The following is a 15795-nucleotide window of genomic DNA, read 5'->3' on the forward strand; positions in this document are numbered from 1 at the left end:
ACAAACTTGTATTACAATAGTGAATTCAAGCGATAATTTACTGGTAAATTTTAATCAAACAAAAACAGAGTTGGAGGGTTCTCCTAAACAGTCAAGGATTTAAGGATTATTTACTATAAACTTATATTGATGTCAACCCTTTTCATTCTCAAAAACTACGACACACTTAATATATTCACTTTGCTGAAAGTTAGGGTCTTACAGCAAGAATGTCTTACATGTAGTGTGTATACGTGCTATTTTGTTTATTTATTGTAGTTTAGTACCCGGCTTTGCTCGGGATTCTTTTAATGACAAAATATTTCAATATTTTTACGCGTCAAAAATTTTCTCCAAAAAATAATTCCAAGCGTTAAAAATTTTCATGAGTTACAAAAATTTTTCCACGCAAAACAGGCAAAAAAACGTGCGTCAAATAACGCATGAAAGTTGCAATTTTTTTTGTGCGTTCTTCCTAACTTTTCCTCATTAGTTTTAAGTCTCTAGGACCTCCCGTCTGGGCTCCTATAGAGAGGCAGACCAACAGACATAGAAACATTAAACTGTCTAGTATACATGCTAATACCCTTGAAGTATCGACAAAGTCAAATCGCCAAGATTTTTCTTTGACGATTCGTCACATTTTGACGATCCCTCACACTACGACGATTTTTCTTCACATTTTTTCGAAGAAACTCCATTAAAGTTGGTGTAAACACTATAGGTTTGTTCCAAGTGACTGTAAACACAAATTTTGACTGGCCGAACGAACACGATTTCATCCACAGATATCGGTTTTCATATAAATATTGATGAGGTTATGTCTCTATGTATGAAATTTGACAATTCGTATGGCCTTGGAACAGACCTATCGATACGGTACTCGACAACATGGTTTTTACATGAAAATCGATTGTTCAATTCATTCCATATTTTTGGACATGACGCGCGGCTGGGATCGTGTCTGACGTTTACAAGGTCATGAAAATGATGTATAGTGTAAATATTGTGATGTTTAGCGAAATTTCAGTGCGACGCGACGGTAAGAATTTATGAATGAAAAATTTTCAAATCTCGCTCCGCAACACAACATTGGAAATCCGCATACCGTTTCTGGGCTACTAGGAATTTCGCAATAATTGACAAAATGACACATTTTGTATAAGGAAAATGTCACTTTGTGGGCTATTGTGAATGACGCGGCGCGAGATTCCTCAACACTCACTTGAAATATCTTGAAATTGTCAATAACGTGTGGCAACGTGTAAAAAACCAAAATCAAAACCCACCAGGAACCGGTGGCGATCCACTTGTCAATGGACAATAGATTATTGTCAATGTCGTTTCAGATGTCAAATGAGCCGTCATTTTCACAAAACTATTCACAATGTTACAAAACTTTATATGGAGCTGTCATTGTTTGAGGTTAGCTTTGTAAAATTGACACTATTTTGAGAGAAGAAACCGTTATTTGACACTGATCTATACATCAACACATTGCTTAATTTATTAAAGTTGTTGTGTACATTTAGAGCCTGTTATGTCAATACTCTCAATAGTTACTCTTATATACTCGGTGAAGAATTATAACCTGAAGTGAATCACAGCGAACCGGCGATTTTCACTCTCAATACATAGCTGAAATGCCTATCAAAATGAAACTCAAAAAAAATAAAAATTAGGAACAAACATAGTTTAAACACTCTTCCCTTGCCCTTCGCTCACGTTAAGTGAATGAATGGAGAAAAAGAAGACTGTTTCGACCTCGAGAACTAGCGGCGGTCCAAAAGTCAGAGTGGACTGACTATCTTCAGTTGTTTTCGCTAACCTCTTACACAAGACAGCAGTAAATCTTTCAATTGAACTAGCGTTAGAAAGTTTACATAAGTAATTGCCACCTGCTGATGTAAAATCGGGCGTCAACGTTCCCAAAAAACATAGCATCAAAAACAACAGTAGAAATTCACACATTTCTATCCGCACAAGAACAGCATTCAAACAACAACAAAACAAAACATAAACCACCACACAGACCTAGACTCACTCTCGTTGAAAATATCCTTTCGTCACTTTCGAAAACAAAGAAAAGCGAAAAACTGAAAGTTGGTTTTCCAGCCCTGTAGGCAGAACAAACTCAACAAAATGTTTACAGCCTTCTATGCAGTAAAAAGCAGCGGTTGAAAACAAATGGAAAGCTCACCCACTGCTTAGGGAAACAAGGAAATCCATAGCAAAAATGCATCATTGAAACTTTATTTGCGAATGACCTGCCAACACTCAATTTGCAAAGATCAACTCCTGTATCAATATGACACAGAGAGCTGAGAGTTTGTTTGATAGAGAGAGTATTGGCTATATACGTCGAGTGAACGAAACGAAAATCATACGAATTTTCAATGATATAGTACAGCGACAGACTATATCAATTTTTTTTCGCTCGGTCGATGTGTAAACAAGGTTTTATGCAGTTTATTCGCTATATCTTGTAGGATTTTGGTTTATTATTTTAAAAAGTTCTACAAGTAAATATTTCACAAATTTCAGGCCTTGGAACAGCGGCTATTAGGAACGTAAGCCTGTTGGTAGAACCACCTGCTGTAAGGAAAGGTCAGCATGCGACATTAAAATGCATTTATGATCTAGATAATGCCCCATTGTATTCTGTTAAATTTTATCGTGGCTTGAGAGAATTTTATCGTTATTCACCCAGTGAAGTTCCAAGCAGTAAAATATTTCCATTTCCTGGCATTCATGTCGATGTAAGTTATTATTTCAGCAGCATTTTGCAATAACCATATGTTTAAAGACATTTTTTAAATTGTAGAAACTTGGTTATTACAAAAAGATGTCCTTACCGATTAAGTGCCAATTTTTGATAAATTTATTTTTATTTTCAACAGAATACACTATCGAATGCCAGTCAAGTAATTATACGAAATGTTGGTTTCGGATTGTCTGGCAATTTTTCATGTGAGGTAACAGCTGACGCACCATCATTTTCGACGGCTACTGCTCATATTCATATGCAAGTGGTTGGTGAGTACTAGGCTTTTTCAAATAGTTTTTTTTCTTAAATATTTTTTATAAAAACAAAACTTAAGTACAATCGATTAAGAGCAATCGATTTTACATTTGTCTACATCGAAACTCATGAAAAACATAAATTATTCTTTAAAAAAATCTAAAACAAAAGACGAATCTGCAAATGGCTAAATTGCTGCCTACATTTCGGGGCAAAATTATTATTATTTTGATGATAATTTTGGACTCGAATCTTTTTTCGAAAAAGTCCGCCCATTGGTTGGTGTTAAAATGTGTCAGCTTTCGTAAAAATTTAAAAATTTAACAATCCATGAGGAATCTACACATGGCTAAATTGTTGCCTACATTTCGGGGCAAAATTATTATTATTTTGATAATAATTTTGGACTCGCTTTCTTTTTGGGAAAACTCCCACTATCGTTTGGTGTTAGAATGTGTTAGCTTCCAGTAAAAAATTGAAATCTTTGCGGTGATGTTACCTAAGCAGAGAAAACTCAATATTTCACGAAAATTGGCACATATTTTGAGTTTTCTCGGACTGAGGTTTCATCACCACAAACATTTAAATTTTTGCTGAAACCTAACACATTTTAACACCAAACGATGGTCGTACTTTTTCGAAAAAGGATACGAGTCGAAAATTATCATCAAAACAATAATAACTTCGCCCCGAAATGTAGGCAACAATGTAGACATGTATAGATTCGTCTTAACCCGTATGGTAACCGAATTAACTAATAAAACGTTATTAAAAAAACAACTTAACAAAATGAATATAACACACTCCACTCGTTGGAGAAGAAGGTTTGTCTAAGCGTACTCTGGGAGGCAGTGGTCTTCAGATGAAGGATTACTCGGGTATTGTCGTGAATCTAGCTAATTCTCAAGTTATGGGCCACATCCAAAAACGTGTTTCTCCAACTTTTTGAAAAAGTGTTCGAAATTGACCCAGAAAGTTTCAGTAAAAAAATTAATTTGTGTCACAAAGTGGTAGATTCGGTTTTCTTCCGTTTGAACTCCATTCTATCATTACATATTTTCCGCTATTTAAACAATTTGCCTCTCAATAGTTTCCTTAACATCTGTCACTTGTATACTCATGCCAAATCTTTCCGGCCAATAGGTCTTACCTCCTTTTATGTTTAAACCCTCGAAAAACTGGTAAATAATTCAGAGACGGAATGCAACGACACCCAAACCAACATACTAACCAATCTCAAAAATCAACGGAAAGTGAAATACACAACCATTGTAATTTATTTATTTGTCACATTAGAACTGTGACAAACTAACAAAGTTCAAGCCTTGTTTCACACATCGAACCTCAAATCCTCAATACTTTCTAAAAATATAAGGTGGATGAGGAGCGCGAGCGTACGAATAGAGTGTGTAATATAGCTTGTTGCCCGTCAAAACACTTAAACTTATCCCCACAGACACACTCTCTATCTCTAATAAAAATTGCTTACAGCAATGTTGACAACTACGAATTCAAACTTAAGAGCAATTTGTAGCCTATATTTAGGCGGAAAATATTAGTTTTTTGATTGTTTCCCTGAACCAAAATCTTTTTTTGAAAAAGTAAAGCCATTAAAACACCCAAAAATCTTTTATTTTTAAAGGAAAAATTGGTTTGTGGGTGACAACTTATCCCACTTGGAGAAACCTTTGCAGATTATGTAAATTTATGTAATCTGCACAGGTTTCTCCAAGTAGGTTAAGTTATGACTCAAAAACCAATGTTTCCACTAAAAGTAAAACATTTTTGCGTGTTTTAATGGTTTAACTCTTTCCAAAAAAGATTTTGGTTCAGAGAAATCATCAAAAAAAAACGAACAGTTTTCCGCTTAAACTTAACCTCAACTTTCAGATTGACGAAACTTGTAACGGTAAATTTACAAAGACATTTTTTGACGTTTAGGTTATGTTCATCTATGTGGATGAAATCGGTGTCGTTCGTGTTGTCAAAGGTCGAGTTTACAGTTACTTGGAATAAACCTACAATCGCTAAATCAAACTGGTGTGCATACGTTATTTTGCACCAGATGGTCCCATTTGGAATTGTATGTGACCAGCTGGTGCAAAATAACGTATGCACACCAGTTCGTTTTAGCGATTGTATTGTTTTGGATATTTCGAGAACAAATGAATCAGCTTACGACCTGATGAAACATATTAAATGCGCACTTAATTCAACGATCATCCAAGATGCGATATTTACGTTCAAATATTTTGGCTTCGGGCGGCCAACCAAAGTCTTTGATTGAATGCAAGTTTGTGTGCTTTCTCACGTATCGTCACTTTATGGCACAAAACGAAATTTTATGGCGTTCAGTTTGAGCGACATTTTAACAGGGTTGGTAAAAAAGTCAAAAATGTGCTAATCATCGACAATAATAGTACATTACGTCCTTGTTTGGAGATTTTTATTTTCGCGAGAGCGAGGTTTGTATAATCTCTAGTGGCAAAATAAAAATCTCCAGACAATTACGTATGTATTTTACTTGGGAAGCCCTGCGAAAATGAAAATTATCGCAAGTGTCAACGGTGTGACCTTTGCGAAAATTTCATTGCAAGTAAAATATGTTCTGAGTTATGGTGCCTTGATCTAAATCTAGACTTCGAAATGCTACCTACACGTCAAAATTTGTGGATATAAAAAACTGTGGGTTCTACTGTGCATTACTTCGTTATTTACTCTGATTGTATTTCAGTTTCTCAGTTTATGCATCGCTTCACTAATCTGCTAATGATATAGATAATTTCAACTTTTGCAAAATTTCTCTTTCTTAATACGTGTATTTCGAGGTGATATTGGCTCTACAATAAACTTTTAAAGCTCTTAAACGATACAGCCAACATGGTAATGTTTCGTACTTTTCTTGTATCCATTTGGAACATAACCCAAGATATAAATACTAGTAGGAGATATGGCGAACGCGTTCAGAATTTTCAATTTATTCAAATTAGTTTGGTCGCACGTACAACGAAATAAGAGGTGATATTAAATGTTCTGATGTTTTGGTGTTTTTTTCTTTCTTTTACTTTCATCTTACAATAAGTATATTTGTATGGTAAAACTTGGTTAACAAACAATTGACTTTGTAAATATCGTTAAATCAAGTCTTTATATGTTTTCTCTCTATTTTACTTAATGCTATGTGTAATATAGACGGCTAAGGGGTTACCATTTATATTAGAAAATTTTGAATTCCACTAGATGAGTCGCCATAATTATTTCATAAGTTTCACAATTTGTCAACAAATGGACGCCTCTGGCTCAACACAAATTGTACCTTATCCAAACGTTCTACGTAATTGGGCGTGACACAGGTCCTCTACTACAAAAATATTTTATGCAATTCAGTGATAATATTTGTAACTTACGCCGCGCCGCGTATTTTTGAAAATACTTTATTGATGACGCGAAAATAGTTACCATGGTTCGTGAAGTTGGTAAATATGGCAATTTCGTGATCTTTTGACATTTCTCCTATATATTATACAATTATGAAACGTCAAGCTTGTGCAGAATCAGCAGCAGCTGATCTTTAACAGCTGATGAACAAACATTCTCGATACGAAGGTGTTGTCTTTGTCGACCAGCTGGGGATGTTCAGCTGTTGCTGATTCCGCACAAGCTTTACGTTTAATAATTATATGTCAAAAGTTCACGAAATCGCCATACTCACGAACCTTACGAACCATAATGGTTTAACACCACTATGACTATTTGAAGCTGCACAAAAACACAATTCGTAATGAAACTTTAGTTGAAGCAAAATATTAACTTAAATAAGAAATGCGGCGCAGGCCAAATTTTTAAATTCTTTAGTCTGTGGAATCTTACCAGGAGGAGCAACTCATCAGAAGTATAGTTCGTTGTAAAGTCATTAGGACTTCCCACTAGAATAGGCCTCGCTGTGAGTTAGTTCTTCCCGTTGCGTTGATAAAGACTTCTAGATGAGATCTTTCTACTGATGAAGACTTCACTACAAGTTCTTTCCACTGACAAAGACTTCACAGTGAGTTCTTCGAGCGATAAAGACATCCCAATAATTTCTTCCCGTCGATCAAGATAAATACTTATCTATAAGTTCTTCCCGCTCATAAGGACTTCTCAATAAGTTTTTCCCACTGATAAGGGCCTCCTGCTGACTTCCTACTGTAAAAGACTTTTCTATGAGTTCGTTCTTCCCGTTGATAGAGACTTCCCGATGAGATCTTCCTCCTGATGAGATCTTCCGACTGATAAAGACTTCCCGCGGTGAGTTGTTACAGCGATAAAGACTTCCCAATAATTTTTTCGCGCTTATAAAGACTGCTCATAAAGACGTTCCGGCTATAAAGACTTCCCGATGATAAAGACTTACCGATTAGTTTTTCCAGCTCATAAAGCCCTCAACTTGAGTTCTTCCCGCTCATAAAGCCCTCAACTTGAGTTCTTCCCGCTCATAAAGACTTCCCATGAGTTCTTTATCCGCATTGTAAAATTGCTCCTTGGTATCCAGGATATCGCATTTCCATGCCCAGGTGAAAGTGACACAAGTTCTTGTGTCTTCATACAAAATAACTGATATCGCTGAGGGTGACACATTCTGCGCCTGTGACTGTTTCCAAATTTTCTTACTTCTAGATATTAAATTATTCAAGTGTCTCCAGCTAGTAAATCAGCTGAATCAAACTTCTTCACAAAATTTAGTGTCTTCCACTGTAATCACATTAATTGATTAAATCAAATGTGCACGTGTGCTTATGTTAATCGTACCTCTCTGCCGTAATTAATGGACAAAACCTTAGTGAAATAACAAATATACCCAACAATGGCTCCCTTATAAATAAATCTAAATTTTCTTAAATCTCTTTCACTTTAAATGCGTTTAATTGTAAACGAGGTGAAAATATATTTTTTTCCATTAGCATATTCTGTCTAATTTATTTGGTTATAGCATCTGGTCACATCTGTTACATATTACTTGTTACGCACCAAATTGCTCTTTTTATGTAAACGCAACCACAAAACCCGATAATGTTGTTGTTGGCTCTCTGTGCGCCCCTTTCTTTCGTTTTCCAGTCTGATATCGTGGAATTTTCATATTTTGAGACAGGATTTCGTTTCTGTTGAATTGCTTCTTGTGCAATAACATTTTATATTCGTCGATGTATCGAAGAAGAATATCAAAAATAAAACGTTTCCTACCGAAAAAGACCATTATTGGGATTTACGGTAATCTTTGCCGACTTTTATCTAAACACTTTATGAATATTGTTGTAAAAAAAATATAATAAAATTACGTGGGCGTTTATTGTTCAGTGCTGCCTCACAGCCATATCGTTTTGAGATGAAAAGTGTGTGTGTGTATGGTTGATATTTAAAATTTATCGTATCACAAAATGTTATTATAAAATTCAACAGTTCCATACCTACTCTCATATTTTCCTTTTCATCTATTTTCGACTATCATTTATCACATCGAGTTATATAACAAACGGAAGAATGAATTATATTCCTTCGGGGTGACTTATGATAAAATGGTATTTCGTGCTTACTTTTGGACATTGCATGAATTAGAGGAAATGTTTTTGTTTATTTTTGGTTTCTTTTTCGGCATTATGATGAAGCAAGAATCGATGGAAATATTTAGATTTATTATGAAATAGTTATTTACATAACTAGGGATAAAAGGTAGAGTTTTCGTGTGGATTTTGTTGGTCCGAGTCGTAGCCGAGGTCAATCAAGAAACACACGAAAATGCAACTTTTTAGTTTTATCCCTAGCTATGCCATGGATTTTACATGCTTTTGTTTTCCATAGGGTCGAAAGTGGCTTATTACACACCTAGGGAAAACAAGAAATTTTGTTTAGGTTTCAAAATCATGTAACATATATTACATGCTTATGCACGGTAAAGTCACATCACTGCTTGTGACAGGGAAAATGCACTTACCGTCCAAAACATGTAATAGTATGTTGTGTTGAGGTATTGTAATGTTGATTTTTTCAGCACTAGACCCAAGTTTTCCTTACGAGCGGTGCTTTGTGCCAACCGAGAATTGAAAGAGACAAGAGCACAAAAAATCATAATTTTCATGGTAAACAATCACTCTTCAAATTTGATCGATCACATTGCTTTGCATTTTCTCAAACGAATGCTGTAACAACTCATACAAATTCCATATCAACACTGCTTTGAGTGTTGTAATATCACATCAAACGGGTGCTGAAATAAGTCACTTTAAAACACTAAAATGAGTGCTGAAAAGAGTCGTATTTCAATTCTCGGTGGCAAAAAATGTCTTATGTCACTGCTTTTTCAGGCACGTGTGATTACTTCACTCCGCAAACACTTGCCTAAACAAATATTTACAAACAGTGACGTAACATACTATTACGTCCTTGTTTGGAGATTTTTATTTTGCCGATAGAGAGGTTTGTTGCTAGAGCCGAAGGCGAGGGATATAATCCCTCGTGGCAAAATAACAATCTTCAAACAATTACGCAAAGTATTTACCTGCGAAAATGAAACTTATCGCAAGTGTCAAAGGTGTGCCCCTTGCGAAAATCTCATTTTTGCATGGTGCTGCAAGTAAAATCCATTTCATAACTCGGGATAAAAGATAAAAAGTATAGTGTTCGTGTGAATTTTGTTGAATCGGGGCGAAGCCGAGGTCAATAACCGCACAAAAACGAGATTTTTCATGTTTTTATCCAGAGTTATGTAATGGATTTTACATTCTTATGTTTTCCTTAGGGTCGAAACGAGCGTATTACACATCTAAGGAAAACAAGGAATTTGGTTTAGTTAGGTTTCAAAAGCATGTAATAATTTATTTACATAACAAAGGATAAAAAGTTGAAAAGTTGAGATTTCGTCTGGATTTTATCACATACGTGCCGTGTTCGGATGTCAAAATTACTCAGCTAGAAGAATAATTCAAACATTACACTTCAGGTCTATGTTGTTGTCTAGAAGAGAGTACACACTTGTCACTATCAGTCTCGACAAGACTCGACTTCATCGTGACAAGTGTGTATGTATGTACTATTACGCCACTTTCGACCCTAGGGAAAACAAAAGCATCTGAATAAAATTAATCCCATTTCGACATGTTTGGCGAAGAATCACAGAACTGATGATCCAAGCTGTACAGGGACATAGCGGTATGGTCACACTTAGAAAATTACCACACATATGTTGGTAGATCCTCAATTTTTCGATCCGTGAAAGGTAAAAAAAATACAAGAAAATTTTGTTTGAACGTTTCGATCATATTGTCAACTATAAGTGTACATGCCCGGTTTTCGTACTATTTTACTGTACAAATTCGGTATAGCACTAATTGTTCAAATAGCTCTCTAGCAAAATGTTTTGCACAGTTACTAGTAACAAAAAATAATTTTAATGACTGTTGTGTGATTTACCTGATATTCTACCCTCAATATGCCATGGAAATTGAAATTTTGTCGACGCTTCGTCTGGTGACAGTTCGGGGGAGCAAATAGCTATTTTCTCGCCTCAGGTGAGATTACATCATGCACACTTTGGAGAGAAAATTCCAACACGGAAGAATTCAAACTGTTTCTAGTATACTATTATACGACTGAGCTACAGAATGTTCAATATATAATTGAATGATTTGATCTTTAGCTGAATATTAGAACATCAGTTACCGAAGCAACAACACACTTGTGAGTTTGTTCTTATCTCAAAATAGTTCTCTCATGTAATGAATCATTTTCGCAGCATGCACCGAAACATAATATTGGAAAGGAAATTTAAAAAACGAGGGAAATAAAAAAAAATCAAGCAGAAAAAAACAAGAGAAACAAGTCGTGGTATAAAAGCTCTTAAAAAGGGTACAGTTTTTAGCATTCAAAAGTATCGACATATATACATTTCTTATTTTGCTTACTTCTCTCATTTCTCCATATTCTCGTTATGGAGAAATGAGAGAAGTTGGAGTAATAAGAAATGTATAACATGTCGATACTTTTGAATGTTAAAAACTGTATCTCACTAATGTTTCAAAAACATACAAACTCTTCTCATTAATATCCAAACCATATGGAAATAAACATCGTGATTGCGCTGAATTCTATCGGTACATTGTGCTAATAATTCGCAACCATTATCGGCAGATAGAAAAACTGCTTTGTGAATCTCGATAGTTGTCGAAAAGATATTCTTTGTCGGAGTGATGAGTCTGTATGACCATGGATTGGCTTATAAAGCATCAGTTCATCATTTACCAAACGACGCGTTTCTTACAAAGGTATTTTCAAGCGTTCCAATCTCTCTCATTATATGGTGGTTCCGGAATTTGAATCCGCTCGATCTGGTCGCTGGCATTCACGTAAAACGCATTCCACACCGTAGAGCAATATTCAAGTCTAAGTCTGAGTGACGAATATAAACGACAATTTGTCATCCAATAATGACGCCAACGTCTTTATTTGAAGACATAAGACCCTCTTCATTATTTCCAAGGTCGTAAAATTGGGGGAGGTCACGCAGATCGCCATTTTATTAGATATGCGGGAACACACTACTTCTGAAGATTTTACATACAAAAAAAAATCACCACATCGTCACAGCGACGAGAATTGTCACATGAGGTGAGTTTTTGTATGAAACCATTCATTTTACACCAGTCCTCAACCTTCATGAGATCACCTCACAATCATAAGTAGTTTCGATTTGTCTATAGAGTTTTATCGAGCGACACCAGGAGGTCGTTGATGAAGACAATAAAAAAAGAAGGCCAGGTTAGCTCCTTAAAGACTCCAGAAGAGGGAAAAAACTTTCAAATATCTTAGATTTCGCACACAGGATGCTGACCGGTCTATAATTTACTTGCTTCTTTGCTTCTTGTAATGGGATTTGCATCACGGGCGCTATGCTAAAGTATGGCTTCCACTCAACAAAAAGTACTCAGTGAGGGAGCCGTGTGAGAGCAAGTTGTCAAGTAAACAAAGCAAAATTGAAAGAATTCAGTTTTGTCTCTTACACGGAGTACTTTTTCGTTAAGTAGAAATCAAGCATAACGCGCACCAGTGATAAAAATGGTCCTAATGACGGCCACAAAACGTTCTTGTTGTTATGTTTGTTTGTGAATATTATATGAGTGAAACGTTTCGTTTCATATTTTGTATGATATTTTGGTTTTGACGTGACAATGTTGTCAGCAATTTAAAACGATTATATGATATACGTCGTAGTGTGTACTTTACTTGTACTGCATAGAGCTTTGGGTGTTTATCCTAACTAGACGGATTTCTTGTGTGCTATGTGCACACGTAAAGCGTTTATTAAAACGGAAAACTTTTGGAAATTCAGTTGACAATGGAAAACTCTTGGGTTGTTATTTATAATGAAAACCTCGTCAACAATGGCATAGGAAAGTTGTTAGATTTGCAGATGTTAAGTAAATAAAGTGTATTTATTTGTGTTCGTTTATTATTCAATGATTTGTGGAGATAAACGAGAATATTTCGTCGCAGGAATGACAAAACAAGAAGATATTAATTATCGTGTTAGGTATTATTCCACCAAGATTTTCTGCTATTGTTATGTCAACAGTTTAATATAATTTTATGGGATCGTTGAATAAAGGTAAGAAATTGTACTTACACAAATTAAATTGAACTTTCAAAATCAGGACTCCACTGACAATGTTCTAAACCACTTCAATTTGATCGTTTTAATGGATGGAATTTTCCACCTCCTTTATTCTTGATCGATTCCTTTTGTGTGCAATGACATCTGCAGATTTTTAATTTATGAACCAAACTCGGCTCAAGATAAGTTTCTATTTTCGGTGTGGTTTAACAGTTTTAGAGAGAGCTTCTGCTTGTTCCACACGAACCACAGCGCTTTCGAAGCTAATACATTAGGTATAGTCCAGTAGCCATAGAAGAGTCCGTGTTCATGAAAAGTGTACGGGACGCTTTGGGTGATTTGGATAGCCCTTCGTACCCTGAAAAAGAAAAGTTCGGGTGCCAAGCTGAAATACTGTCAGTTTTCGGGTAAAAGAGGGTAAGAAGTCTGGAGTACATTTTTTCACTTTTCAACCATTTTCAAACCATCTGAGCAAAATATTTTGGATTTTTTTTCAGATTTACAGTTGATTTAGACGCTTTAAGATTCAAGGATGACACTACTAATCTTATTTCGTAATAGACTAAGTCTCGGACTAAGATCGCAGTGTTAGAGATTTGATTTCTGCAGTGAGATAATAAAACTTAGCTGAAAGCTTCTTCTTTTATTAATGAAAGAGTCAGAATGAATGTACTAAGAATTTTCCAGTAGTAGGGCCAACGTGATTGAATTAACTTAATTACAAATTATGAGAATGCTAAGTCAACTATACTTCGACACTTCTTCTCATTCTCATAATTTGTTCAAAATGAAAACCCGTCCTCCGCTACTTATGTTTCTTCTCTCCGTACTTCCTCTTCTACTTTTTCTTCTTCTTTTTTCCTTCTTCTATTTTCTTCCTCTTTTTCTCTTCTCTTCCGTACTTTTCCTTTCTGTTCTGTTCCTTTCTTTTCTTTTGTCCATTTTAACATTGCCATAGTCGTTGCCGTAAGATGATGACTACAAAGTCCTCGTCTTCCATCAATAATCTAGCCGTTTCACCTCTAGGTTGCTTTCTCTTCATCCACTCTTTGCACTCCTGACAACTTTGTTTGAAATGACCTTTCTTCTCACAAAAGCATATAACATCATCCTTCGTAGTATATTTAGAATTCAATTTATTAGCTGTCGACGATTCAACTCCAACGTTTCTTTCTTTTCGCCGGTGGTATTCATCGATCAACTTTGAGCAAACAACACTCGAGGTTAGTTCTTCATTGCGAGATTCCAAAACTGTTGCCAGTGGACTGTAATTCTCTTGTAACGAACCAATTAACGTCGCGCTGAAGATAAATTAAGGCTTGAATTCTTCGCCGAGAGCCAACAATTTTTGAAACTACTCCATTCATCGCATTCACATGGCCCACCATATCTCCATTTTCTTCCAATTTCTTTGTCATTATTTTCGCGGAATAGCAAAGCGACTGTTTGCAGTGTCCCTTTCATGAAATTCCTTCAGTTGGTTCCATGCTTCCTTGGAACTTTTGCAATTTATGATGTGCTGAATTTGATCATCTTCGACAGACAAAGCAATTAGTGAATGCGTTTTTTGATCTTTTTCAGTCCATGCTTCGGTGACTGGATCAGGAACATTATCCTTAATGACTTTCCAATAGCCTTTTCCTATAAGCAGCATTTCCATCTTGTTACGCCAGTTAAAGTAATTATTTCCATTTAATTTCGTCGACGTTATCTTGTCGTTCAATTCCATTTCTACTTAGTTTTATTACTAAACTGGGCCCATAACCTGTTAGAGATTTGATTTCTGCAGCGAGATAATAAAACTTAGTTGAAAGCTTCTTCTTTTATTAATGAAAGACTCAGAATGAATGTACTAAGAATTTTCGAGTATAAAGGTCAACGTGATTGAATTAACTTAACTCTACTCTTAAGTCTACTATACTTCAACACTCAGAACGTGCAATCATAATTTGCCAATGATCTGTGATCCACCCTGTATTGTCCAAATGCTGGTAGATATATTTCTAATTGTTAAGATATTCGATAACTTATAGAATTAGTGAACATTAAAATAGAATTTCGATTTATGTCAATATATATCAAATAGTGGCAGGACTTATAAGAACTTGACATTTTTCTAAAATGTTCCTCGTGAAATCTTCTTTCTTAAATACTCTGAACACCCTGTTACACTTTACAAATCACAAACGAGCCATCAGAACAGTCGGAGCGTTTGCTGCGACTGAGCCCCGTACAAACCCGTATATCTATTGCGTACATGACCCTAGTGCGTCTATCACCCTACTTTGACCGTAAGCCTATTGCGCCGGTTAATGTAGTTAAAGTAAAATTATTATGGAATGTGTACACCTTAGAAATTACGCATTGCGCAATTACGAAGCCCCGTACGACGTTCCTTTCAAATGAAACAAAAATTTCAAATCGCCCTAAAATTTTGAGTATAAATACACATAGGGCCCTAGTACTGACCTTAGTCCGAGGACCCAAATTTAATTTTTTTTCAACAACATTCTATTCGGCCTTTGATTACCTTCCAAATGAAACAAAAATTACGAAAGACGGATGAAATTTACTCGAGTTATATGTAAAATACACATAGGGCCCTAGTAGCGGCCTTAGACCAAGGACCCAAATTTAATTTTTTTTCAACAACATTCTATTCGGCCTTCGATTACCTTCGAAATCAAACAAAAATTACGAAAAACGAATGAAATTTACTCGAGTTCTATGTAAAATACACATATGGCCCTAGTAGCATTTCACTTCTAAGGCCCTAACACACGGTCCACTCACCCGATTTAAAAAAAACTTTTTTTCCCTGGATTGGTATTGACAATACCTATCATTTGCAACGTCATTTCAATTTCCATCGTTTGTTTTGCCATAAATATTACCAAAAGACCTTAAATCACTTAAGTGGCCCTAACTCACGAAGGGCCGACCCGAATATGCCCATCTTCGAACTTAGCCTCACTATTTCGACTATCTTTCAGGGAAAAAAAAAATTTGAAATCGGATTTGATTTACTCAAGATATCGACGTGACGGACAGACAGACGGACAGACGAAATTTTTTATTGCGGATTCATCATCTATGAACATAGGCAAACACTTTGCCCTTACCGTCTGCTTCGAATTCCATCAATTACACACGG

The 15795-nt window shown here is 35.6% G+C and overlaps 1 protein-coding gene across 1 annotated transcript in view; it reads left to right on the forward strand.

The window, feature by feature from the left end:
- LOC119069506 overlaps positions 1-15795 on the forward strand; it is an 87712-nt gene that overhangs the window by 24008 nt on the left and 47909 nt on the right. The window contains exons 3-4 of the mRNA XM_037173583.1: positions 2524-2738; positions 2880-3015. Coding sequence (XP_037029478.1) covers positions 2524-2738; positions 2880-3015 — 351 coding nt within the window. The remainder of the gene's footprint in view (positions 1-2523; positions 2739-2879; positions 3016-15795) is intronic.

This window comes from Bradysia coprophila (genome assembly GCF_014529535.1).
Source record: "Bradysia coprophila strain Holo2 chromosome X unlocalized genomic scaffold, BU_Bcop_v1 contig_35, whole genome shotgun sequence".
Lineage (NCBI taxonomy): Eukaryota > Metazoa > Arthropoda > Insecta > Diptera > Sciaridae > Bradysia > Bradysia coprophila.